The 27,770-nt window shown below is 43.2% G+C and overlaps 2 protein-coding genes across 2 annotated transcripts; one reads left to right on the forward strand and one right to left on the reverse strand.

Moving 5' to 3' along the window:
* Positions 1-2,807: 2,807 nt before the first annotated feature.
* top3a (DNA topoisomerase III alpha) lies at positions 2,808-18,765 on the reverse strand. Its single transcript, XM_080488881.1, has 19 exons — positions 18,283-18,765; positions 17,433-17,492; positions 17,198-17,271; positions 17,025-17,100; positions 16,749-16,857; positions 16,382-16,525; positions 16,103-16,273; positions 15,897-16,000; positions 11,525-11,599; positions 11,196-11,278; positions 10,626-10,836; positions 10,342-10,527; positions 10,040-10,169; positions 9,804-9,917; positions 9,124-9,289; positions 8,901-9,047; positions 8,698-8,820; positions 5,257-5,993; positions 2,808-3,868 (listed from the first exon to the last, which is right to left on the reverse strand). The coding sequence occupies exons 1-19, from the start codon at positions 18,499-18,501 to the stop codon at positions 3,714-3,716; spliced, it is 3,084 nt and encodes a 1,027-aa protein (XP_080345007.1). The 5' UTR covers positions 18,502-18,765; the 3' UTR covers positions 2,808-3,713.
* Positions 18,766-20,389: 1,624 nt separating this feature from the next.
* On the forward strand, positions 20,390-27,386 carry smcr8a (Smith-Magenis syndrome chromosome region, candidate 8a; the record flags this gene model as incomplete). Its single annotated transcript, XM_080488222.1, has 3 exons — positions 20,390-20,991; positions 21,977-23,734; positions 24,806-27,386. 3 exons carry the CDS (start codon positions 20,390-20,392, stop codon positions 25,263-25,265), a joined length of 2,820 nt encoding a protein of 939 aa, XP_080344348.1. The 3' UTR covers positions 25,266-27,386.
* Between the last annotated feature and the right edge of the window lie 384 nt (positions 27,387-27,770).

Here is a 27,770-nt window from a genome sequence, read left to right on the forward strand (position 1 = left end):
TGCAGACAGTTTAGTTCAGGTGAAAGTACGTATACTGACCAAGTACGGGACTACGTACTTGCATACTTGGAATTGAGAAATGGCCTTCTTCCTTTTTGGTGTATTTCTGTGGCAGTTACAGCGCCACCTATAGTCCTGGCATATGTGCTACATCGTTTTGAGTCATTTTAGAGTAGATGCAGATATTTCCTGCACTGATGCCATGTGGAAGGGAAACTTTTTAAAAATGAAAGGGAGAAAAATAACAGCCTGTTTTGTTTATGTGGACACAGGCTCAGATTATGGGAGGAAACATGCAAACTCCACACAGACATCCATTGAATTGGGATGCATGTGGATCAAAAAGAGTTTAAACCCCAGTGATCTGTGTGATCTAACCAGGAAATTGTGTAATTATGGTCAATTGAACTCAGTGTCAAATATTTTTAGTATGAAACTCCAAGCTGCACCACAAGGGGTTAATCTTCCGCGGGGAGCTTTATAGGGGGACGGTAAGGATGTCTTTATTTCCTCAATAATTCAGGATGTGCATTACGGTGTTCCAGTAATTTCTGCGGTGATCTAATCGCTCTGTTCCCGTGAAGGTGCTGCTCTCCTTCACGGCGCTCCCGCAGGACGCGGCCGCCCCGCGGGGCGCTGCGGGCCGCCACGCATCCCGGCCCGGCCCGGCCCGGCCCGGCGCCACGCTCTTCCCGTAAGCGGGAGGCCGACCCGCCGCTGCGATCCGGAGAGGAGACACGTCCAATCACATGACTCCTTATCTGCCCGGATACCAGCACCGCGTGCCGGTCGGAGTGGAGAGAGAGTCGACAATAACACGGCGGACGGATCACAGCTCGCTCCCTCCCACGTGCGATGAGTCACGCGTGACTCACCGAACGTGCCAGTAAGAAGATCAGTGCGCCTTCACAGGAATATCAACACGGAGGGGGAAAAAAAATACATTAGGGTAACTTACAGCCTCATACCGGGAATACAGCGTGTTTCTGGTTTATTTCCTGTGTTTCCTGGGGGGGGGGGGGGGGGGGGGGGGTTGTACTTGAACTGGGGGGCAACTGCACTTCTGGGAACATCAAAAACAATTAAATCCTGCTGTGCAACGTCAAACGAGCTCAGCAGACTTTATTCTAACATTTTTTTTATTTATTTTTTTATGAAACAGACCTATTAACATCCAGCATCTGGCGTTAATAAGACCGAACAGTTTGCACAGAAAGGTGCTTTTAACTCCCACTTCTACTAGAGCATTTGCACAATGTGCTATATATTTGGGTAAAAGGTCTAAATTATTTTCCCCAATTCCTGGCCAGGACACGAATAAACACTTTGGACATTTTTGTTACACTGAATCACTGACTAAACAGTCACATTTTTGGTTCCTTTCCAAAGTTTGAACGACTCCAGGAGTTCACAACCGAAACCAAAAGCATCTGAAGATGAAAAGAAAAATGCAGAGAACTCAAAACAAAACTGATCTGAGACAAAACATAGAACATGCTGGAAGCAAAACCAAAGCTGTCCATTATTAGAACTAGGGAATTTCACTTTCTGTGTCAAATCTTTAGATCATTTAAAATTAGTTTCAACGTTTAACAGTTATGCACCAAACAGCAAAATATAAGACTTTTTGTGTTTAATTTATGAAATACACTGTTACACCTAAAAGCCCCTTGATCTGCACAATATTAGTGTTGAACTTTTAATGTACTGATATTTGGTGTAGTTATATATAGAAAAACCGAACATGTTGACAAACAAATGACACTTTTGAGCGATTCATGTTAAAAATTTTACATTTTCAAGCATGTTATGTATCTCTAGCCTCTGGAATACCTGGCCTATGCTGACTTGTTTTCCAAGTTGTAACCTCTTAAACAATCAATTACGCTGTAAATCACTTGATATTAGAGGTTTATATTTTCACACAAAGTACCCAATTATCCTATATATGACATCGTAGCTGTTTTATAAGTAAAGTGACAGGTATTAAAATAAATCTGAATGTTCGAGGGCTGGAGCCGTTCCATGACTGTTTGGGGGCAGTGTGTTGCCCCGACAGGAAACGTTTCCTTTGAAAGTTTTTACAATTCTCTCGGTGGTTTGTCGGGCCAGATTGGAGCCTCATGCGGCCGCCCTTTGGCCCACGGGCCTTATGTTTAACACCCTTAGTTTAAAGCATTTTTCTTGGTGGCTAAATATTTTCTTAATTTTTTTAATTTTATTTCACACATTTTTATTGTTTTCATACACAAACACTCAGGTACAAATGCTGTCATGAGTTATATGTTAAATGGTTTAAGTTTTGTGTTCAGTGTGCACGTACAGAATGAAGTAAAAACTCTTTGACAGTTTTTATTGGGCGTCTCGTCACGTGGCAAGAAGGTCCCTGGTTCGACTCCAGGGTCTTTCTGTGTGGGGTTGAAATCCAGCTGTTCTACAACATGGTCACTTGCACCGTGACGTAGTGTTTTAGCAATCTCACCTCACAATGAGAATATACCCAGTTCAAATCTGGGCTTTGGGGCCTCTCTGTGTGCAGATTGCATGTTCTCCCTGTGCGCATGTTTTGTTTTTTTTTTCTTCTTTCATACAAACAATTATGTTATAAGTTATACAACTGATGGTAGAATTTGAAAGTTTTGATGTGGTTAAGTGTGAAAATACTGAGCTGCTGAATGAAAATCAACGCATTTTTCGATAATGGGGGTCTGAGTGTCAGTACAAAAACATACATTTGAAGCTATTTACACTTAATTCAATTTAGGTTCTTTTGGATCTCATGTTTGGTATAAAAATGACAAAAAAATAAGGTTGATAGCCAGTGTGGGATTTTTATGTCCTTTTATTCGCACTTAATTACAATGAAATGTTTGTTACCAGCAGATTTTCAGGCCATTTTCCCTTCCCTCCATGCAGTCCTCATATTTTCAGGCTAAAAACATTGTGCTGCTTCTTCCAAACAAACCCACACCTGCACGGATCAGCCGCTTTTAAAACACCTGGCGGCTGCCGCAACATGTTAACACACACACTATTAATCAAACTATTTATTACTCTTAAACAGCGTGCGCATGCTTCTCTTCTGAACCTGCTTATTAAAGATGGCGCTGCTGCTGCTGAGGCAGGATTAACTTCTTCCGTCGAGTTTGAAAATACAGAAGCGCACAATAGATGAGTGAATAATTGGATCCAAGGCCAGCGGAGCAAAGTTTCAATTAACTGGCGAGCACTTTCCAGTTACTGTGGTTACAAACACCTACAAGTTTTAAAAGTAGTTCAGCACCTCGGTGCGTGTGCGCCGCAGCATCTTGTGCTGAGATGCTTTTTTTTTTTTTAAATTTTATTTAATTTCCAGCTGGAAACATCTACTTTTTCATGCAGCACTGAGCTTCAAGAGAAAACTTCAACATGTTAGAAAATACAATTTGTTTATTAATCCAGCAGAAAACAGTAAAAGCACCGTCTTCTCATACATCTACAGATTGGTCAACCTCTTGTCTTTTCTCTGGGGGTTCAGAAAAGATCAGACCAGCTCAGAGTTTATACGGGGAAAAGTCAAAGCGGAATGAAAACACATCAAAGTTGTTTCTGTTTTGACTTTCCTCTCGCTGCCACTGTGTCATGGCTCCAGTAAACGACACAATCCGAGCAGAAGGAGTCCACTTCCTGTGCACTTAAAATGATCAAAATGTGCGACTCGCTCCGTGCTGTGGTCACCGCTGGGGACAGGTGACTCGGGTGTGTCCCGGCATGTGGCAGATGCCACAGGTTCGAGGTTTCCTAACCGTGGGGGGTTTGTTACCGTCTCCCTCAGGCCTCTCGCTTCTTCTCCCGCCTCCGTCGTTGTTGAATCCGCTACCGAAGCCACCTGACGGGAGGCAACCGAGGCCGGAGAAAAGGAGGAGATGAGAGGTCGTCGCTAAGAAAGCGGCACAGAGAGCAGAGCTTTCCGCCACGGAAGACATTGTACCTGCCGAGAAAGTGGGACGCCTCAAGGTCTCGGTGTTTGTGAGTCGTGACCGTTTTTATTTTTTATTTTTCATTTTATACTGATAAGTGAGGATTGGTGTTTGAAGTGTTGGCTGATTCGGTGGCGGCGGTGGAAAAGCTGAGTGAATCTTTGTGGGATTTTGACATGAATTAGACGTAAAATATGATGTGCAGCGCATCCACACCTAACTCTGACTTTTTCATTATCAAATTATTGAACCAAGCTGCTGAACGTTTACAGTGCTGGTGGGAAAGGGAAGTGACTCCTTCAGCTAATGTCTCCATAAATAACCAGGTGGGCCAGAATAAATACATTTTAACCATCTAACCACTAGGCTGAATGAATATATTTGTATTGGCTGGATTACGGCTGTAATTGTCAAAAATTTTTACAATGAGAGAAAAAGGAACTCTGGCATCCTGGGAGAACAAAGCCTGATTTCTCTTCTCTAAGTTTTCTTTTGTTTTTTCTAGAACCTCATAAATGGTTCAAGCAGTTATGGCGACGAGACGTAGGCACAAGACCACAACCAGTCCTCTCAGCAGCAGCAGGAAAGAGGTAAAACAGTTCAATTCCACCCATGAGATGAGTTAAGAGCGGAGTGTGGCGATACAGTGACTCATTACACACATTTCAACTTCTGTTTGCTGTTCACAGGAAGCGTCTGCCGATTTGATGCATGCGAGAACAGTTTATTCGCACAAAGTACGTTTGATATTTTACCTGTAGATTATTAAAGGGGACGTCTGTGTCAAGCCAACGTGACTATGAGGCCATCGATCCAAAAGACGGTGGCGAGCAAGTAGCTGCATTCAACTAAAGAGCTGAAATACGACCGAGCACTTCTACTACAAGGACGTATCGGAAATGTTGCTACTAATGATTTATTACTGAAATTACAAATATTTAAGCTTGAAATGAGACTCAACTGTGGTTGAAATGACTTTCCTTTCCTCAAAACTTGTGGGAACAATATTGTGCTGATATTTATAAAAGGTTGGCAAGATTTAAAGAATGGGGGGGGGGGGGGGGGTAATCCCTGTTACATTTGAGGATTCACTTATGTTTTCCACCAGCAGAGTGTTTATTCTTTTCGTGACCGGTTACTGCAGAAATGAAACTAATCCCAACAGTATTTTTAGCTGCACTTTCAGGGTTGGTGATATTAAAGACACAGCATCGAGTTAATCAGGGTCCTCATGTGTGTGAAAGCTGTGTGTGTGTGTGTGTGTACGTGTGTGTGTGTGAGACAGAGGGAGTCTTACTCGTTGGACGGACGTTCTCATCGGCCCACTGGAAGAAGCTGCACTGGTGCTCTCTTGGATTCCCACAAGTGTGGAACATCCGGCCCTTGTTGGGTCCGTCCTTCTGCACGGTGCGCGTCACAGCCTCCTTGTCACATTTGCACATCACCTGCCCCGATCCCAGGTTGTCCCGTCTTCTGCCTCCTTCTGAAGTTCTGGACCCCAGGGCGGGCCTCGGAGGCTGGGAGCTCCTTGGGGCGGGAGTTGAGGGTCCTTCACTCTGTGAACCCGACTGGTCCGCCCACAGGAAGAAGTTACAGCTCCCAGCGTTGCACTTGAAGAACTGGCGGCCCTGGTTTGGTCCGTCTTTGCGCACGGTCAGGAGGAGTGCTTCCTGTCCGCAGTTACATACAATGACATTACTGCCGAGTCCTGCACTTACGCCGCCACCACCCCTGCTGGGCGGAGGCCTCTGCTCTGAACTCCAGGACGGGACCGGGGGCAGCGAGGGGCGTGGATTGGGGCGAGGGACTCTGGGTGGCCTCGGAGGAGGGGGATGATGATGATGATCATCTCCTCCTCCTCCTCCTCCTCCTCCGCCTCCTCCTCCTCCTCCTCCCCCTCCCCCTCCTCCTCCCGCTCTGAGGTACTTCAGGTCCAGCACCTCTCGGAGCGTCTCATCACATCCACCGATACAGCCAACAAACTCCAGAGGCATCATGGGAGGGAGGCTCCCTCTGCGGAACTTAAACTTCAGCCTGATGAAAGCAGGAGACACACGAGAGTCAGCCTCAGTGCGATCTGACCGAGCTGAAACTAACCTCCGAATCCCTTCCAACACATCGATGTCTATATCTGTGCAGTATCAAGTGCAAAAACGTGTGGAATGTTTGATAATCCTTACCATTTACTCATTAGTTGCTTTATAACAGACGTCATGTATACTTCAGGACTAAATGTGATGTGTTGTCTTCCAAGGTAAAAAAAAAAAAAAGCTTAAAATTTATGGGTTTAAAGTCTTAATTTGATTACATTTATTAGCAAAATGCACTGAATGTACATTACTCACCCTGAACCCTCTAGTGCAGGATGAGTCATCAGATATTTGACATTTTTCAAAGGACAAAAAGAGGGAATTTGACTAAAAAGAACAAGGGATAAACTTATAGCCAATAGATGCAAGCTGGTTTATGGTTTCATTTCATCCTCAAATATTTTTCAGTGAATTTCAGTGACGTCTATCCACATTCTTTTCTGAAAGCTGGCAGTTTAAACACAGGAGAGTGCGGAGGGAAAGAACCACTTCGCTATTAATGCCTTCTACTCATCTTTGGTGAGAAAACTGCAAATATGTTTCCGGAAGCATCTTGACAGATGAAACCACACATGGCCGGTGCTCCTGACTGAGATCTGCTGGACTGATCGCCTTGAAGCTCAGTAAAGATTTTCTCTGGCTCCATACAAAAGCGTCGGATATCTCAAGGGTAAACCAATCCATCAGCCCGGCAGGTGTTTGTTTGTTTGTTGTTTGAAGTTAAAACACAAAGGCACCCATGTTAAACACGGACGCAAAACATCCCTTCATAAAGTGTTTTTATTTTTATTTTTATTTTTTTATTGAAACAGACAAGTGTTGGTATAATGCACCACACATCAGAGCTGCATTATAAATAAATAAATAGATAAATAAATAAATAAATAAGATGGATGTTATAAGTGCTGTAGCTCAACTTTGAGTTTGTACCAGCTTGGCTGCCATGGTAACGGATGCTGGTGTGGAGCACTTTGGCTCACTGCATGCGAGCGTGCCCTATATTTGGACTGAGCTGAGGCACGTGCTCAAGGGGTTAACGCCCACTTGAGTAAACAAGAATTTAGACAAATTTTCTTGCGCTGCTGCAGCCGATGAGAGTTCCAGTGTCCTCAGTGTTTGTTTGCACGGCTGAGAGCGAAGGAAGGAAAGAAAAAAACAAAACAAAAACAACAACAACCCACTGAGGACACTTGGCGCTGACGTGGACATTGTAAAGGTTATGTTTTCCTGAGTTAATTTTCTCGCCGCTGCAGATCTGAACTGTGACAGGAGGAAAACAATGTGACAATGAAATCCGCATTTATAGAAATCAGCCATAACATTATGACATTATGCAGAGTATTTTAGGTCCCAGATTTTGTGTCCAAAACAACTTTGACCTCTCAAGGCAAAGTTTTTTTTTTTTGAGGTGTCTGGCATCAAGATGTTTGCAGCTGCTTCTTAAAGTTGTAGAAATTTGCTTTCGTGGGCCTTCCAAGATCCAAGGCCTTCTGACACCAACACCATCACCAGTTCACCTCTCATCTTTCCTTGGACCATTTTTCATAGATATTGGCCACTGCGGAGCGGAAAAACCCCGCAGGAGCTGCAGTTTTAGAGACACTTTGATTTTGTTGGGTCACCGTCACAATGCAACTCTTGATGACAACATGTTTACTTGCTGCCAAACAGATTCCACGATGGAGAGAAAGTCAGTTTGTTTAATTGTTCTTGAAGTGAACTTGGTAATATCTTAGGTGTTTTGTTTTTTTAAGTGTATTTTCACGAGCTCATACCGTTACGTTACTGTTGCATTGTTCCAATAATGTCTTTGTGTTGTGTATGCAGCAGTCTCTTTTATCGAGGGCAAATTGACCCAGAAAGAGACAAATCAGCTCGAACCATAAACCTCATTGAGTCAACTGCTTACAGATTGTCAGTTGTGAGTGGAACTAATTTAGCACATCTTTCCTCCCTCCACTGGCTGGCTCCAGGATAGATTTAGTATTACACCTCCACAAAGTTTTGGCCAAATAAGAGACAGATTAAAGAAGACTGATTACTCATACAGATATCCAAAAAGAACGATCCAATTCCTGATATGTATTCCCCCTTTTTCAGTGGACAGTACTTTCAAAACTTCATTAATTGATAAAGACAGAATAAGCTTGTATTTTTTCTCTCCTCATCTCCTGTGTTTAAAATGTTATAATCAAAAACAAATGTACTTCAGTCCTCACTGCTCTGCCGCAGCAGAGTTGATAAACAGCTCTTCGCTCTCTCTCTCTGAAAACCTAAAAAGTGTGGCTGGCTCTTACCGGCTTGTCCCTCGCATTGCATCAGAGGAAATTTGAATAAAATTAAGAACCAGCGCAGGGCTGTTGGGCCTTCTTTTAGCCCTGCTGTTGTGCAACAGACGGGGCCAGAATGCAGAAATATATATTGACGTCCACATCTGTTAAGACTGCGGCCATGCTAACAGCGAAGTGACTTGTGTTGTTCACTTACAACTGAAATAGAAAGTCACATATTGCTTAAAGCACCTCAAGTTTCAACAATTGATTCCTTGATTAGACTAAATTCAGTTTTAGTCACGACTCTTAGATTTGTTTAAAACTGTCCCCCGACTTATCTGTTGTCTTGCAGCTCTACCACCCAGTAAAACTCACATGTGAACGGGATGTGGCTGACACGACGGACACACGCTGTCGTCTCTGCTGACCTCCAGCACCGTGTCAGGAAACCACACGGCCGTCTTACAGGCTGGGTAGCCCACACATGACAGGAATTTACTGCAGGGGAAGACATGGAGCAAATCAAATAAGTCCAAAACACAGCAAAGCAGGGCTTTACAACTGTTTGTCTGTCCCACCTGTTTCCCTCCCTCCTCTTCTTCAGCACCATGTCTCGACCACACTGAGGACACTTCCTGACCGGCAGCGGGATCTCCATGTCCTGCTGCTCCGCCTCGGGGATCTCCAGAGCTGCACCCAGATAGGGCGCGAGGGCTTCATCTAACCTGAGGCAGGACACATCGTGATTACAGGAGTCCTTCAGTGACTCATCAGTAGACGTTGACGTGAAATGCAACTAACTTCTTTGCTTTTCTGACAGACTCAATGAAGACAGTCTTGTATTTGAGGATGTGGTGCTGCAGCACACTCCGTTTATCCTTCCTGCCCTCTGAAACCAGCTTGAGGTCTCCTTCCAGTTCAGCGCGTAAGTTTGGTTTTGACATTTCATATCCCATCGAATTGTAACCTAAGGAAACATACATATTTTATAAATAACACAACTGAGTCATAGAGCGGTGTGTGTGTGTGTGTGTGTGTGTGTGTGTGTGTGTGTGTGTAAGTGTGTGTGAGATCTGTTAACTCATATTGGCGGGAGATGGAGACCCGTCATTGGTCCTCCTGACCTGCAGGTGCACTTTACATTTATGGTTTATGTGTTTTTTTATTATTGATGTACCTCATCGCTTTGCTGGAATGGTTTTCCCTTCGTCTGAGTTTTAATCTATATGTGTACCTTTTATTTTCTTGTGACTCTGAATGAGTTGTGTGCGAGTTATTTGAATGTTTATGTAGAAAATGCAGTGTTTCAGATTTACTCTGGAGTTGCACCTGCTCAAAAGGAATTTCCCTCTAAGAACAAAGAAGCATGTCATAGAAAGTCTTAAAAAGAAACAACTTCTCACAAGAAACATCTGTTCATTTAAAAGGTAAGTGATCAGTAAACCACAATGCATGTGTTTTGTGTGTGCATGCGCACATACCCTCCACTAGGCCCATGCCGAGCTCTCCGGGGAGAAACCTCTGGTCTGCTGTCAAGCCCACATATGTGCGACTCTTTATCGTCTCGATGTGCTCTGCGTGGGTTGCATCTGTGCCTGTAATAGTCACAGTAAGCACCGCACAGTTTCCATTAGGCACAAAACAACCGTACACAAGTGTGCGTTTCATTTAGGTATTTTCCTCTTAATGTTTTTGCCTCTGTGTGTCTATGATGTACCGATGCCATGCTTCTCCATCAGCGATATGAGGTCAGCTTCAGTGAGCAGCTGCGGCGGACTCGTCTGTCCGTCCAGCATCTCGATAGCAGAGGGCCGGAACTGGGAGCCTTGTTCATACACAGGGATCACCTTCAAAAATGGATTTTACCAGAAGAATATTTAAAGCAACAGAAACTTGCTTTTACTGAGTGGTAAAGACACATGGATTCAGACTGAATTTCAGCTGTGTTTGTAGTTTGCAAAGAAATGCATTGAATCAAACATCAGAACAGTTTGTTCCCGCAGCTCAGATCCAGCGTACCTTTGTGCTCCACCTGTCATACGGGTACACGTCCAGGTAGTTCCTGGCGATGATCATGAGTCCTGAGGCAGAGAACTTCTCTTGAGCGATGTCTATGTCCACCACAGTCTCCTGCCCCAAAGCATCTTGGGATACACATGCCAAGAAGTGCCGGACAATGAACTCGTACACACGGGCCTCGTTGCCCTGGGAGGAAAGTGAAACAAACCGGTGTTACGTGATCAAATTTCCACCAAAAATGCAATACATTGCATTACGAATAGAAAAACTGCCTGCAGACCCACCTGCAGTGTGACCGCGTACTTGGTGGGGTGTATAGGAGGATGGGCTTGGTCAGACTTCCTGCCCTGTCTTGGGTTGGGACCCCCTGGCTGTTCAAGCACACGCTGGGCGAAAGCACCCCATGCTGGGCTGTGTATCTGCTGCTCCACCAGAGGGCTGAGAGAGAGGGTTTCGGGAAAAATGTTGGTCTCTGTGCGGGGATAGCTGATAAACCTGAGCAAGACAGAGGGAGAGAGAGAAGAAAAATAATCACCAAGGTGTCTTCCTACAGAAATATGTTGTCCCTGGTTAACTTATCCACCTGATATGTGAACTGCCAGATGGTCTTTTCATGTCCAGAAATAGAAGCAACTTTGAGGTGGTTATACGACTTCGTGGACAAAGAAATACATCTGACCTTTTCTATGACACCACAAAGCCTCAAATACGGTGGCATCAAGCCAGCATAGTGACTGAAATGAGTTCAAAGTAAAGTTTAGCATATGGTCAGACTGAGATAATGTGTCCGGAGAGCGGCATGTGTGTACATTACCAAAATAAAACCCAGCTTGCTCTTAAATTCACACACTCACCCTTGGGTATAGAGTTTTTCTGCTATTTTCATGGTCTCTTTGGCGCTTATTCTCAGTTTCCGAGATGCCAGTTTCTCTAATTCCTGTAAATAGAACAAACGCGAAGAATAGACTATCAGCGAGTCCATCATAAATGGATATTTATCCAAACATACGCACTCACATCTGCAGACAATTTATAGTGGTCATTTAACTCTTAGTCATTTTCTTTGGGACAAATTTAAAATAATCTGCAAAAACATGGGAAATCTACATAGAACAATTCCACAATCCAGGTTTAAATGATCATCAACTGATATGTGTGTATTAGTTTGGCTTTAGAGTCCTACCACAGTGTCCAAAGGCAGCGGCCTCCATTTGCTCTTCGGTTTGCTGGAGACTGAGGTGACTGTCGCAATGGGATCCTGGAAATAAATCAAATGATATTTTCTTCTCAGATGAGTTAGACTGTGTAGATACTCTCTTGACAGGAGTCTTGCAGAACTCCTGAATGAATGAATTGATTCTATGCTAAACAATTACACAATTACATTAGTAGGATCAGAACTATATCAGAATCTGCTCTTAAATATTGTGTGGTGCGTAATGTCTCACACTAAATACAGATGGGAGAAAACTTTTTAGCCTTTATGACTCACTCAGTACTTTCTCCCTCACATTGCAGCGATTAATCATGTAAGAAGCATGTACAACAACCCTTAACCCCCCCCCACCCCCGCCCACAAAAAATAAAACGATTTGGAAATCTCACAAGAAAACATCTTGCTTGTACATGGTTATAGGCTCAGATAACACAAGCAGCACACATCTATTTCCGGTGTGTTTCCACACCCTGACTCCAAAGCAAACGAACACATCAAAGTGTGAAGAAGTCACTAAATAGGACAAGGAGCACAGCAGAGCGCAGCATTCATAGGGAAACTAAATGAACTAAAATCAAGCTGAAAAATGAACTGTCATCATGTCCAGGCTTTTTATTTAATTGAATAGATAAACGATGGGAGTTTTTGCAAAACTATATATAAAATCGTCTTTCTTGGACTTTTGTTTTCCAATAATCTTTTGCTTTGTATGGATTTTCTATTAATTGCTCACAGTGAGGAATAGAAAGGAAAACGTGTTCACAGACCTTAGATATAATCTCTGCACCTTGGTAATGGTTTTAGTTTCATTAGTGATTATGTAAACTAAACTTAATATTGTCTGTTTGTATTTAGACATTCTACACTCAGTATTTCATCACTGTTTCTTAGTCTGAATTCTTTTGCGAATAAATAAATGAAAACACTTATGTTGTGTTCCGTCACTTCAGTGGTGCAAATACAACCAGACGAAGTGTCAACAGAACTGTCAGAAACAAAAATGCCTTTTATCTTTATGCGTTTAGTGACCGATTAAATAAATACATGCAACACAGGAGAGAGAATCCAAAGTGTTGAACTGATACAGAACGTTTTTAAACCATGAAAACAGCAGTTTTGTAACTTCATGCAGTTACTTCACACTTAATAGTTCAATAGTTCATATCTTGACGGAGAATTAAAAATGCTGAAATGACTCAGAGCCATAAAACTGCAGTTCAGCTTCTTCTGGACCATTTTCAACGAATTGAAAGAAGTCTGGCAATAAGCTCGCTGGTAGAACAAAAAAAAAAAAAAAAACCTTTTGCAAATGTTTAAAGAGAAAATTTGTTGATTCAATGCTTCTTTTTAGAATTCGAGTACACGTTAAGAATGTTCTGCAAAGGAATACTGAACATAAACACAAACTCCGAACAAAAGAACAACACAGAGTGCATCTAAAGCTCCATTCACTGATGTTCATTTCGACAGTGTGGGACAGAAAATCAATCAGGCTAAAAAAAAAAAAAACAACAACTGGAGCTCAGAGAAGATGACAGAGACGACAGGTGATTCTTCGTGGCTTTGTCACTTGGACTAGTCCAGTTCACATTATGTCACTTGTGTAAATTGACCTGCATTTCATGCAGAAAAAAACTAAACAAAAAAGCAGGCATTGTACAACGTTCAGTGTACAGAGGGAGCAGTGGTGAAAGAGTTTGAGCTCGGCTTTGTTGTTGTTTGTAATTGCGGCTGTTATTTTGTTCAAAGTAAGAAACAAATTACATTAAGAAACTTTGGGCGTGTGAGGCGAAACATGCCACACAGGATATTTCGTGATTTCCACTCCCGTCTCTTTATGGTCTCCTCTTTAAATCCCACCGTTATCGCATTAACTCCACTCATACTTAACTTCAAAATTCTAATGGAAATTGGAACTACTAAGACTAAACTGAACTTGGTCAGATCACTCACTCTCACCCCAGATGTTTTTCTCTATCAAAGAGCTGCCGTATCCATTTCTTCTCTCCACAAAGTAAAAAAAGTAATTTAAAGAGAATTTGTAGTTGATACTTCCAGTTTTTTTAGGCTTCCTACTACAGTTTACATTATGGATGTTCTGATATTGTTTTTTATTATTGTATTTTAATCCCATGTACTCTAACAATAATTTCATTGTATAAGGACGACAGAAGTTTAGAATAGATAGAGAGAGCCTAAAGGAGATGATATTGTATTAATAAAAGGGTAAATAACTGAAAATAAAGTTTGCAAAGTCTTTCGCCTTAACAGAGTAAACGTGCAGATTACCACATTATTTGTCATTTAAGTAACATTTAAAATGAAATTACAAAATTGTAACATTGCATATAAGACAAGAAATAAAGAAAGGCATATGCAATTCCTTAAAAAAAAAAATAGAAGAGAAAAATAAATGATGAGAAATCATAACTGGTCTTCCATGCATTAGGTGTAGATATTAATAAATGTTGCTTAGGAGTCACTTAAACTAAAATAACTATGGATTGCAGATAATTTATATCGCAATGTTAGACACAGTCACACTGCAGTGGGAATCACTGTCCTGCTCAAGGACACTGGACACTTGAACCTGCAACCTTGCATTTGAAAGATGACCCGCTTTACCAACTGAGCCACAGCTGCCATGCCATAAAACCTTTAAATACGTTTAGATTTTTATTTTTTTTTCTGCGCTTCTCCTCCCATCATGCTCTGCAGGAAACAGCGAAAACCAGCAAAGTGATAATTGCGAGACGCGTCAGCCTCACTGCCAAACAATAAGTGTCTCTGTAACAGTCATAGCTCCCGATGACACCTCCATCATCCTGTCGTCAGCGGGTGAAAAAAACTCAGGGCACAAAACAGAAAGATGTTGAGGCCGCGGCAGTAAACAGACGATTAGAGCGCAACAAAATGTACCATCACCATCACTCAAATGACAATAAGATGGAAACACAAAGGAAAGATCGTACACAAACAAAGTGTGTGAGATGATGATGCGACCGTGTTTTGATCATCCTTCAATACAGTGTGATAATTACTGGGTTTACTGAAGGGTAATCAAATATGGAATACAAATTAGGCAACAGCATTTTGCTTAATAAAGCAGAACTATTGTTTTAACCTGCTTTGGCGCAGACAACAAACTAAACCAAAACCATAACAAATGACACAAAAACTGCTCAAGCCAAACAGGTGAAGAGATATTATAATCATCCACTTATACATAATGACAGGTGAAATTAATTTAAAAAATATAGAGTTCTGTGAATTGTCTATGGTGACACCCAAGTACAAGGAGAAGAAAGAAAGTAAAAAAATTATGGAAAATTGTGACGCTCTTGAGTACGAACATCCGACCGCAGGTTCTAAAACATCTAAAACCAATATCTCCCACCGTAACGGCACCATCCTCAGTCCCACTTCAGCCAGATTGACACAATTTTCAAATCTAAAATTCAGTATTTAGGTTGTTAGAACGATTTTAAAGACTGGAGAAAGCTTTTACCATTAGCATTGTATCGACTGTTTAACATCTTATCTTTGTCTTGAAATAATTGTTCCTGAGAGTTGAGGCTGGATCCTAATAGCCTATGATGTGCAAAGTGCATTTGCATGCATCCAAAATCCACTTTTGATATTCTTAGTGGTAGATAGTCTCTTCTCAAAGTCTGGCACATGGTTCAACAGCGTATTTACTTTTTTTATTATTCCCTTAAAGCAGTTGTTTATTTTGAAAGAAACTCATCAGATTTGTCATTAATGTTTATTTTATGGCTATTTAATATTAAATATTTTAAATGTTTAAAGAACTTATAACAATAGCAATTAAACCCCAGAATATTTAGCCATACCCATACATATATATATATATACATATTCAAGAACGTAATAAATGAGTAAATAATATATAACAAATTCATTGCACCTTTCTCCCAATAGCCAATTAGTCATAAATCAATTGAACATAATATTATATAAATCAATAATAATGTCTATTTTTGAAGATTATAGCTGTGCTTTAGAGGCACACACAGAGACCCAGCTTATGTTGGTGGTTTTTGATAAAGTGAAGAAACACTCCCACAGCTCAACTTCAGTTCCTGATAACAGGGTCACAAAACACTCGTGTATCATATTCAGAGTGACTTAACAAGAAAACCCTGTGCCATTAACTTTATATGTAGTTTTATTTGGTAAATAAATTGTTTTCTACTTCCAAGATCTCAAAATGTACCACTAATGGAAATGACCACAGCCCATTTGAGGACCACACAACTTTGCATAGATTCTTATCACACACACGAATGGAAAGATGCTTACTGAAACAAACACATACCTCCATGCAGATCTGGTAGAGCACAAGGCAAGCTGTGTGATTGAAGAGGCGGTTTCTTTTCCAGCTAAACTCCACCTTCTCCTCCTCCTCCACCTCATGGAGCACTGATTTAAAAAAGGAAAAGAAAAAGGTAACCAAAAGGGTAATTATCCCCTTTAAATCTGGATCTTTGCAACCTTTGAGCCAAACCATGGCTGAATTGGCACCTTTTATCTTGTAGAACGTCTCGGGTATGAAAGCTTGAATGGCCTTGAATCGCTCCACCACGAAGCCCAGAGTGGGAAACTGGCAGCTCCCGTATGAGATCAGCTGATTGGCCAGCGACTCTGGAAAGATTTTCTGCAGGCGAAGCGTCTGAAATCGAGTGAAGGACGCACCTGCAAGACATGAGCACAGGAAACAAGACCGTGACACACTGTTTCCCTACATCAGCCACGACCGCAATCCCAAATGAATCACTTCCATGTACATAACAGTGAGTTCACCTATTCTCAAGTCGAGCTCCTGGCGGACGTCAACGGCATCACTGATGTTAACGTCAGGCTCTGCTAGAGTCTCACAGGCTCGCCGGATGGAGTTTGGTGTGATCTCGGAAAACTTTGCCCGAAAGACTTGTATATTGGACTTCACTGAAGAAACGTAAAAACATATATTATTAATAGGCAGACAAATTAAGGAAACACATGCCATTATAGTCAGTGATACAGTTATAAATTCACAGAGCTTTTTATCAGTGTGACTAAAAACATCATCGGTGTTGACAGTCAGTTAATTTAGTGAGTAAAGATTTCTTCTTATTTCATTCAGCTTTAGATGCACATTTACTTGTCCACCGGCAGATGAACGCAATACCTGCTTTGCAAACGTCTATTACTTCGAAACCGATGTTTTCTCCCTCCCTGTCACAATCAGTCCAGATGACCAAAGCCTGGCACTGCCGCACCTCCTTTTCCAGGGTCCTCTGCAGATGAAAAGACAGATTTAAGGCTAGGTAGCAAAACAGTTGTCAACTTGTGTCATACGTCACACATTAAAGCCATAAAATGAGTGAAAGACATATTAACACATACTGTAACAAAGCCGGTACATTTTGCTGCCACTCTTTGGCAGGATAGTAAACAGGCATACCTTGATTTGTATCATGTTATCTGGACAGTACTTCTCTACCTCTGCATCAAACAACAGCACTGGATTGCAGCTATGCCTTCGGAGGGAAAAACAGTCATTCAGCTGTTAAGATTCTATGTGTGTCGCTGAATATTTTCCCCCAATCTGAAGAAAGAAGCATTTCTTAAACTTACCATTTCTGAAATGGTGCTTTGAACTCGAGACCTAGTAAATGGCCCGACACAGACGTCATCATCACTGAGACGTCCTGGTGGAGGAAGGGAGAGAAAAAAGAGGGAATGGAAAAACACAAGAGAACAGTCGTGTGTGTGTGTGTGTGTGTGTGTGTGTGTGTGTGTGTGTGTGTGTGTGTGTGTGTGTGTGTGTGTGTGTGTGTGTAGACCTAAATATTTCACTGTGTTTATTTACCTGGCCAAATAGATGATATTCAAACTCGTATATTTTATTGAACTTTGACATTCCTTCCCTCTGAAAGACAAAAGAAAACAGCATTACAGCTACAAAAAATAAAACACGTTGCGTTCAGTCAGAGAGTAAGAGACGTTCTTATGAAAGAGCCATTGTTCATATTATGTAAAAGATCCTTTTGGTTTGGTAAGAAATTAATTACATTATGGTGGGTCTTCAAAGTTACAAGTAATTAGTGGGCTGGACTGTGAAAATGTCATTATATAAAAAATCCATATTGTTTGTGATTATCAGGATATTAAAAAAAAAGGCATTTGACTTCTTTACAAAACTCTTAGGACACATTAGGCAATGAAGGGATGCCATACGATCCATAATAGGAAACACAATGAATGTGTCATAAGATCCCAAAATGACACGGTTGTGATCTAGAAGATACTTTAAGTAGTTTTAAAGACTTTTAAGAATGTTCTGTTTTGTCTAGTGTGATAAATCCCACTATATTTGGCCACCAGAGTACAGGGGACAAACGAGGAAACGTTGTGGATGCTCATCATATCTAAAAAGAAGCATCATCATTGTTACCATGGTATAACATTACTTCAAAGATACTGTGCAGATTTAAAGACACTGTACTTGAGAACTGGTAGTAAAGTTTAGGTTGTTTACAAAACTCTAGGGCAAGTTCGACTATGTGTTATTGTGCAAGTTGTGCAGCTGGACCACTTCAGGGTCAAGTAAAGTCTTTGTTGGGACAGAATAAACTGTGATGGGGTAGCAAAAGGGAACACTTAAAGGCGTCATGACATACATGCGCCACATAGTGAGTGGTGATTGAGGAGACACTGACCCTCCTGGCTCTGCCGCCGGACATGATCTCCGCGATGCTTTTGGCCGCGTCATTCTTCTCGGCCACGCAGAGGACCCGCCTGATCTGAGCCCGGCTCCGGATCATGTCTACCTCCTGCGATGGGTCCGGGAACCGGCAGAAGAGACGCTTCCACTGGGCCCCGGGCCGCTGTAGTCCCGATCGAGGCGCAGATCTCCAGAAGAGGAGCGCTGCTATCATGCCTCAAAGCTTCTCCTCCGAGCGGCTTCACCGCTGCTGCCGGTTAGCATGTCGGCTAACGGGGCGACACTAAAACTGTGCCACTTACATAAACTTTCACCGAATCAATATCAATAAGACGCTACCGTTTGACTCACTTCACTCCCTTTGGAAACAGGAGGTAAATACACTTCAACTCATTAAAAAAAAACGTTTTATTAAAAACTTTAAGAAGAACGACGTCAATCTACAAAACTCTGTTTACAAAATCCGCGCCTGTCAGATGCTGCCGGAAACCAGGTCGTAGCAACTGTCGTAAAGTCCCGCCACTGTCAAAATTAGATTTTTCAATTATTTGTTTAAAATAACATCCATACACTATTGCTTGATACCAATAAATGCGGGAAACTGCATGTGGCAATTATATTCATACTGTTGATCGGAAAATACACCCAAATCGGAATTTACATTTCAGGATTTAATGTTCAAATCAATTAAGAATTATTCAATAAAAGAAAAAAGTACTATAGTTAAAAACATATTTAAAATTTGTTTTGACTCCATGTAAATGTTTTATAAATAGCAGGCTTGCAATGCCTTGTAAATAAAACCAAAATACAAATGTAGATATAAATTAGGAAAAGCATCTATTAAACAAAAGTTTTTTGCTACCCAAATGCAGATTAAAAAGTTTGTTTATGAATTCAAGTTGCGGTTTTGCTCAGGAATCTTGATTTGAGCTTGATATGATGGAAATGATCCTTAAGCATGATAACATAGAAAAATACTACTTGCAAAAAGCAAACAAACAAACAACTTAATCACTGCAATATTAAGTGTTTGTATTTGTTTCCTCCTCTGGTGTATTAGAGGATATTTATTTATTTAGTCATCCATATCATTTTTGTTATTTGTAGTTATTTATTTGATTATAGACACAGTCTTTCACTATTAATATCAGTTATTAGGTAATACAAAGTACACAATTAAATGTAAACTAATTACAAAATAGTGACTTTAAATTCCAAGTTATTCGCAATGCACCAATATATACAGGGCACACAGAGGATTGAAATAAAAATAATTAAAACAAGTTTTACAGTAATATTAACATACAGAAATTTAGTAAAACATATATTTAATAATTCCTTTTTCTAATCATAACAAATGCAAAATAAAGATTCATTTGACATACATTTAAAATACGGACACACAATAAAAAAAAGAGTGACTTTTCGATTTCCGCGTGGATTTCCTCCAGAGGGGAGGAGAACGGATCACGTGACCAGACGACGTCCAGCTGGGTAAACATGGCGTCCGTCTCTGGCTGTGGTAATGAAGCGCAGCGCTTCTGTGTTTAACAGCTGTTTATCTTGTGTTTTATTCCTAGACGTCAGTAAACGTGCTGGACGCGACGCACGAGGACATGAAGCGGAGGTGGACTGACTGAAGCTTTGGCCGTAAGCTGCTCCACATTGTGAGAATGTCCCTGCACAGCACGGATGATGAGCTGCTGTGATTGGCGCTAGATAATTGCTTTTGTTAACACTGATTCGTGTTTCTCTGGAGTTGTCTGCTTCTGCTGGACGCACATCAGTGATTCCTTTTTTGTTGAACCGGTACCTGCAGGGGCGCAGCTAAAATTCGGGCCAGCTCTTTTTATGGGGAACCCCTACATTTTTTTTTACAATGATCTAAATCATTAATATTTTTGCGTGTTGCATTGTTAGATTAGCAGCTCCAACACTTCTGCTGCTAGTGCCATCTGGACTATGTGAGAGGAACATGGCCAGTCTGTTTGCACTTTGCCTGGCTGCTTCCTGCTGCTGTGTCCTGAAAGCATTTTTATGATTGTTAGTGGCGCTGCACCGTGTGTTGTGTCTCTAATGCCTTGATCGACTGCACCACTATGATCGGCTCCCCGGACGTGGTTGCGTTCACTAAAGAGGATGAGTATGGGCAGGCTAACTTGGACCCCTGGGCTCTCCCAGAGGAGTTCTCTGTCCCTCTCCATCCACTGGCTGACTCCAACCCTTGGGCCAAAACCTCCTACGCCAAGTTCACCAAAGACTTCATCCTCATCTCCGAGTTCTCGGAGCAGGTGGGCCCGCAGCCTCTTCTCACCATTCCCGAAGATCCCAAAGTCTGCGGCACCTTCGATCTCAACTACTTCTCCCTGCGCATCATGTCGGTGGACTACCAGGCGTCCTTCGTCGGGCACCCACCGGGCAGCGGGTACCCGAGGCTCAGCTTTGTGGAAGACTCCAGGGTGGTGCTGGGCGACTCGAAGGAAGGGGCGTTCGCCTACGTCCATCACCTCACCCTCTACGACCTGGAGGCCAGGGGCTTCGTGCGGCCGTTCTGCATGGCGTACGTGGCGGCAGACGAGAAGAAGATCATGCTGCAGTTTCAGGAGCTGTCCTTCCGCTTCTCACAGGCTTCCGAGTGCCTGAAGGCCGGGAACAGGAGGGCGTTCGCCAAGGAGCTGCAGAGGAAGCTCCGGGATCTTGAGTAAGAGCTTCAGAACAAATCTTTTAACTTCTTTACCACTCAAAGTTTTAGATAATCATTTTTTAATCCAGCAAAACCGAATAAATAACTTGCACCAGTGTGTCCAGAGTGTCAATAAAGAAAAGAATAGAACCTTTGAATTAGATTTCTAGTAAATGTTTCTGTTGTTTGAGTCGGAATTAAACCGTTTGTTCAGATAAGGCTGTGAGCAGGCGTTTCCACACTGCTCTGAATTTGCTCTGTCGTCACTGTTATCTGGTTCAGTTCCAGCCATGTGGCTTTAAGTCCTCTCTGTCACAGACATTTTGTTGAGTAGAGGCATTTTCTTCATGGTCAAGTCTTCCAGCCTGGTCCGTTTTGATCTATTTTTAGCCTTTTTATGTGCGTTTTGCACTCATGAATACACCCAAGAAATCGTGTTTTCTTTGCCCTCTTCTTGTTTCCACTTGAGTCAAAATCGACTTTGACCTTGAGATTTCAACAAGACTTCTGACTGGAGCAGGACAGACCAAATGTATTTGTCATCTGTCAGAGAAGGAAGCACTCCTGGTAGTGTGATTTGCCCTCACATAATGTCGACCTTCCTTTATTTCCACAATGCATCACTTTAATTTCCATACATTTTCAGAGGTTATTTATTTAGAGCAGCTGAAGGACCGTGGGTGAACTTCCACCCAGTGTCAACTCGTTAAGATGCTCTGTTAACATGTTCGGTGGAAAAACGCAATAAAAGTTCAGCATAAATGACCCATTTTGAATGGAGAAGAAAGCACTCGTTTAATTTTGGCTCAAACATATGAAGGACGTCAAAGAGTAGCATAAGACAAGTCAACCACCAAGCTCCTCAAACAACCTGATGAGAAAATGATGACAATCAGGTGTGTTGTAGCAGAGAGACCTTGATGTAACTAGTTGAATGTGTTCAGTGTGATGTACATAACTTGACCTAATTGGCAAACGCCCCTTGTTTTAAACGTCTCCTCAGGTACACTCACTCGGTGCTGCAGCGGGAGGAGGGTCTCCAGAGAGAGGCGGGGCCTCAGTGCATGTACTCGGCTCATGCCGTGGAGAAGGCCAACGAGCTGGCGAATGTGGAAAAGAGCATTTATGAACACCGAGACCTGCTGAGACAGATCAGCTCCTACCACCGCCGTCCTCGCCGGGATCCTCACGCCGTCGCCTGCCACAAGTGCATGACGGAGTGCTTGAACGAGTGCGAGGAGCTGCTGGAGAAATACGCCAAGCTTGCCAAACCTTTCAGCTACACTGAAAAGGGGGAGCAGAGGCAGGGCCGGGCTGAACAGGAGGGAGATGATGGAGAGGTTGATGGGGAGGACGACGAGGGCGTTAAACGCAGGCCGTCTTACACGCCGCAGCTGATCAAAGGTAAGTCCGCCAAGTGTTTTGATAAACGCCTGAAGACGCTGCAGGAGCTGTGCGATGAGACTTTCTACGAGGCCACCGTGGAACTCCTGAAGGAGACGGAGAGGAGTTTCCGAGGGGACTTGTGTTACCTGCACACACGGCGTCTGGAGAAGGCCCTCCGCAGGAAGCAGAGCGTCACCAACTTCCTGTTTGAAGGCGACCTTGGTGACGATGATGAGGGTGACGTAGGAACACTAAGACCGTTCTGTGCTGTGAATCACACCGTAGACAACTATGTACTCTTCAACCCGCCTCCGATTGTTCTCGGACCAGAACCTTTGGAGCTGGACGGATTCGAACTCCCAGATCCTCTTGACCCAGCCTCAGAGACCAGTCATACTCAGGACAGCGAGCTCGGACTTGGAGAGAGCCATCTGGACTCCTCCCCCTCAGACCAGACTCTAGAAACACAGGAGAGCTCGGAGGAGACCAAAGGAAGCTTCAGCAGTGATAAGAGTGGAACGTGTCCGGCAGAGAAGCAACATAGTCTGGCCAGTACTAAATCCGAAGCGCCCGATCCTGATTCTGACTTGACGCCTGATCCTGACCACAACACCGACCTGGAGAGGGAGAGCAGCAGTGAAGAGATAGAGACCACTGCAGGGGAGGATGAGGGGGATGACGGAGGGGACCAGACTCCCGTGTCTTTGCTGGAGGTTGTTTCAGACCTAGAGGCCAGTAAAGACGACACCTGCGTCGGGCCAAATGAGCCTGAGCTGCTGGTTCCGCTGGACACGGCATGTTGCATCGCCCAAGAGGGTTTTCTCTACGAGGCTACTGCCCCAGAGGCAATGCCTGGTCTGCATCAAAGCTCCCACCCGCAGCTCTCTCACACCCTGGTGGTCAACCAAGAGCCCCAGGCCCTCCTCCCTCTCCAGGACGACTACACTGTGGGCTCCCCGAGCACTGAAAGCCCCGCTGCCGGGCTGGAGCTGCCCACGGGCCTCCTCGGAGATGCAGTGTCACGTACTTCTGACGGGTCGGACTGCACCATGAGCGCCTCCACAGGATCCGATCGGGCTGCTTCGCCGCTCGGGTACGGGGGCGTGGTGACCCTGCGCCAGAGGAAGAAGGCGGGGCAAGGCGCCTTGAGGTTTGTGCGTCAGTACCCGTTTGCCATGCAAGCCCTGTGGTGTCTGCTCAGCGGCCGGACCCTGGTGGTGCTCGGGGCGGATGAAGGGAGAGTCAGACGGCTGGTGTCCTCTCTGGCTCTCTTTGTGCCCAGTCCTGGGAAATGTGGCGAGAGGGTTCAGGCGTGGCTGTCCTGTCCCTTTACCCTGACTGACCTGCAGAGGTGGAAACTCATTGGACTACAAAGGTATGGCTGCTTTTCTCTCTCATCGAACACGCGTGACTAAATCTTAACGCAAAGCGTCGATAAAAGAGGTGGAAGTAGAACAAACACACAAAAGACAGATGGCTTTAACACACGTTCAGTGAAAGACCAAGTTTGCTCATAAAGCTTTAGCACGATTCCATCAATGTAAACTCTTTAGTTTGTATGATGTTTTACTCTGCTGTTACTCATCTGGTCTGACTCAGTCCTCGATGACTCATACAACCAACTATTCAACTATCTATTCAGCTCAGGTCCTTGACATTTTTCTTTATGTCGCCGTTTTTCCATTTTGACAGGTTATTTTCCACAGACTACTAAATGTAGTTACTTTGTGCATTAAACTTCTGCTTTTGTGGGTGTAGTTTTTATATTTATTCAAGTAAAACTGCATTGATCCACCTGTCCCTCGGCTCATGTTGGGGCTAGTAAGCTACTCTGAGGGCCCAAGTTTCTAAGATCCCAAGTAAAGTGTTCTGACTGAAAATATGAAGGAAAAATAATTTTTTTATGAAAATGAACGGGATTGACGCCAGTGCAAACAGCAGTAATTGAATTAAGGTTTGTGTGTCACTGCTTGCGACCACCATGGAAGGATTGATTAGAGCCGAGTGCCTGCGAGGGCCAAATGAAAATCAATAGAACGGAGTTGTTTATGACTAAAACACTAAACATTACAGTTGCAGCCTAGAAATCTGAATGTGGGGAGAGAAAAAGAGGCATTATGTGTTGTGATTTTTTTTCTCAGTCAACATTGTGGGAAGAAAATAAATAAATAATTGACGGAAACGGAGAAATAAAATGTTAAATGAAACTAGTGAGTGAGCAGCTCAGGACTTACCTTTCACCACTATAACAGTAGCATCTCTGCTGCAGATTAAGTTGATGTGCACCTTCCTCTCAAATGTGTTGCATACAGACATAATGATAAACAACAAAAACCATTGATTTCAGGCATTGTTTGGAGCATTATTGAAATAAATATTTGCATAATCTCCTAGTAAACCTGCTACTATGTACGAATTCTCATGTTTTGCTTTATGTGTTCTCCAGAGTTGCCTCTCCTGTAGGCTCCAGCATGCTTTACTCGCTGTCCCGCTACAGCCGCTACATCTCCATCCTGGACGCCGACCAGAAGACCCTGCGCTGTCCGCCGTATCAGGGCCAGCTGCTCGCCAACATGGCCGACCACCGCACCTACATCCGCCGCGGCTCCACCTACTTCCTCCACACGCAGAGCACGCTCTGCCACCTGGCTGCCAAGGCCTTCCTGTTCACCTTCACCCACCACCTCCACATGCCGGTCAGCTCCACGGAGGGACCCGAGGTCGTGGAGGGCCGGCGCCGCTGCTTCCTGCAGGAGCAGCTGGGGCTGGGCGAGGAGGACAGCCAGATACTGCTCTACCTCAGCCAGCTCATCACTCAGCAGTACCTGAAGCCCGCCGCCGGCAGCAGTGCAGCCATACCGTCTTTTAGTTTTAACTACACCACCAGCGTTTTTTACAAAATCTAAATGCATAGCTGGATGAGGATTCTTAAACACGTTTTAGCAGAAATCATGTGAAACTTTTTTTTTTTTTTCTTTAAGAGGACCAAACCAGATCTCGACAAGGTCTAAGGTCAGTTTAGTTTCAGGACAAACTCACTTGCACTGGTTATTGTTTTATGTTGTGTCGTTTTCCCTCCGAGCGTACTCTTCCCTCTGGTTGTGGGTGAACGGAGACGGCGTGAGTGGTGAGTGCGCGAGTGTTTGAAGTGGAGCTGGTTGACGCTCGCGAACGACACGTAACAGCAGATGAAGGTTATCTCTTCTTACTGTTCTTTGAGGTTTTTTTTTAATGTCCATGAGGGAAAATGTTCTTTTGCGCTGATACAAATAAGGTCAGGGCTTCTACAGACTCACACACACCCACCCACCCACACACACACACACACCTTTTACAGAGCGCACACCGTCATGGCAGTCTGTGTGTGCTGGTTAACCGGTTCAGTCCCATCGTCGGTCAGCGAGCCATTTGTCTGCTCCAATACAATTCAAGGTACATGAAAACATGTTTCTCTGGATTGCTGTAACAAATTCTACAATGCTGATGTTTTCTGCAGTGAAATCTTGATTAGCATCACACAGGCTTGTTACAGCTGGTTTTGTGACCTCTCTCTCTCTCTCTCTCTCTCTCTCTCGCCAAGGACCAAAATCTTTAACAAGTCCCCCCCTCCCCCTCCCTCCCCACTTGGCTGCACTTTCACTTTTCTTTGTTTTGAGGTTTGAACACACATTCCTGCAGCAACAAACGAATGTCCACTTGGTTCCTTAATAGAAACACTGCGTTCGATTGTAAATGACGTAAATGAGAGCATGGAGGAAACCTTCCCAGAAGCTTGGTTTGGGGGTTCTGATGATGCATGCGTGTTGAGTGTGTTTGCCGTCTGTGTGATTTAGGTCCAGTTGGCTCGTGTGTGTGTGTGTGTGTGTGTGTGTGTGTGTGTGTATAATTGCATGTCCGGAGTTGCAACCTCGTCGCACTCACTCAGTGGTTTGTGGGAGGAACCAGCGGCAGCAGAACCTGTCGATATTCAGCACTGTGGCGAGCATCTTCATAGCTATCACTCACACAGTCGGGAAGGTTTTAAAGCTACTTAACCTAAATGTATTGAAACTCACTGTTGTCTTAAAAGTTGTGTGAGTGTGTTGTGGTGTCAGCATGAGAACTGTCATGTGCCAGGGTGGTTACTGTGTTCATAATTGTTCATTTTTTTTGGATGAACTGACTTGGATGAGATGCTAAACGGTTTGAGACAGCGATATACGTGTGTGTGTGTATTTAATTTTTTTGAGAATAGTTTATTTCCTGTGCCATCAGAAGCAAAAACACTCATTTTGGACAGTTGCCTTTTGTCATTAATTTAATGATCTGCTTCTGTGAGAGTGCTTTGAACAAATCGAGTATTTATTGTCATCGGATGAAATTTGAATTATGATCAATGTGCTGACGGCACCCAGGGTTTCCTGTCTGGACGCGATTGCCCGATTAGGATTATCTCATTTTTAAAAATCATATCTGGAGGAAAAACAACCCTGAAATAGTGTCCTCTAAATTTTAACCGTTTGCTGGAGCCGTGATTCTATATCTAAGATTGTTCTTGTGACTGCATGGTCAGAGTTTTAATGTGAAAGGTCAAGCAATGTGGGATCATAACTGCTGTTGTCTGCTGCTGCTTTTGTTTTCTTGTTGTGAACTTAAAAGCTTCCTCACGTTTTGATTTCCATTCAGAGTATTATTTCAACTTAGTGCTGTTGGGCCTTCTTTTGCCGCATGTGCTGTTTTAATATTTTTAGATGCTTTAACACATTTAATGTGCTTATTTGTTACTGCAACTCATTTTTTTTTTTTTTAGCAGGCTCTAATGCAAAAAAGGTGAATGTAATCCCAATAAGCCATACCACCGTGTGCTTAACATGTTGTCACTCAGTGTCCTTATGTTGTCATATCCTGTCTGCCTTTTTGTATCTCATCACTTCAGGGCCAAATGACGGAGTCATTGCCAGTGATTTCAATGAAGTACATTGTGAATATGTTTCTGCTTTTTATGTTATGTCCATGATATTTTCATTAAATTATTTTTTTGCCAGGGTAAAGCGGTTGTTGAATTTGTTGTTTAATCTCACTTGTCGGCTCCTGCGAGATACAGACTAGTGCAGCCTACAGACCACCATTAAAACATCAAACCCACCAACAGACTCTTTATCTGTGTGACTTGCTTCAGCGGTGACGGATGTGCGAGTGCTTGAGGTGTCATGAATAATAAATGCTCAGCTGTGAACACATCTAATTGCCCTGCCGGAGCAGCAGAAGGAAAGGTGGCGGACGCAGGAAAAAGTGCCAGTGAATGTGTGATGTGAAAACAAATGTACCGATGCGTCCTGATAATGATGCCGTCCTGCAGGAGCCGAGTGTGTGGGCAGCTCACAGTACGACTTGCAATGTAAACAGCTTCACTTTGGCACTTGGTGATACAG

Source organism: Lipophrys pholis (genome assembly GCF_963383615.2).
Source record: "Lipophrys pholis genome assembly, chromosome: 19".
Classification (NCBI taxonomy): Eukaryota; Metazoa; Chordata; class Actinopteri; order Blenniiformes; family Blenniidae; genus Lipophrys; species Lipophrys pholis.

Coding starts and splice junctions, on each gene's coding strand:
- top3a (XM_080488881.1), bottom strand. CDS start 18,501: ATGATAGCAGCGCTCCTCTTCTGGAGATCTGCGCCTCGATCGGGACTA. Junction 17,101..17,197: donor AAAGCACCATTTCAGAAATG/GTAAGTTTAAGA, acceptor TTCCCTCCGAAG/GCATAGCTGCAATCCAGTGC. Junction 8,821..8,900: donor AAGAGGAGGGAGGGAAACAG/GTGGGACAGACA, acceptor CTTCCCCTGCAG/TAAATTCCTGTCATGTGTGG.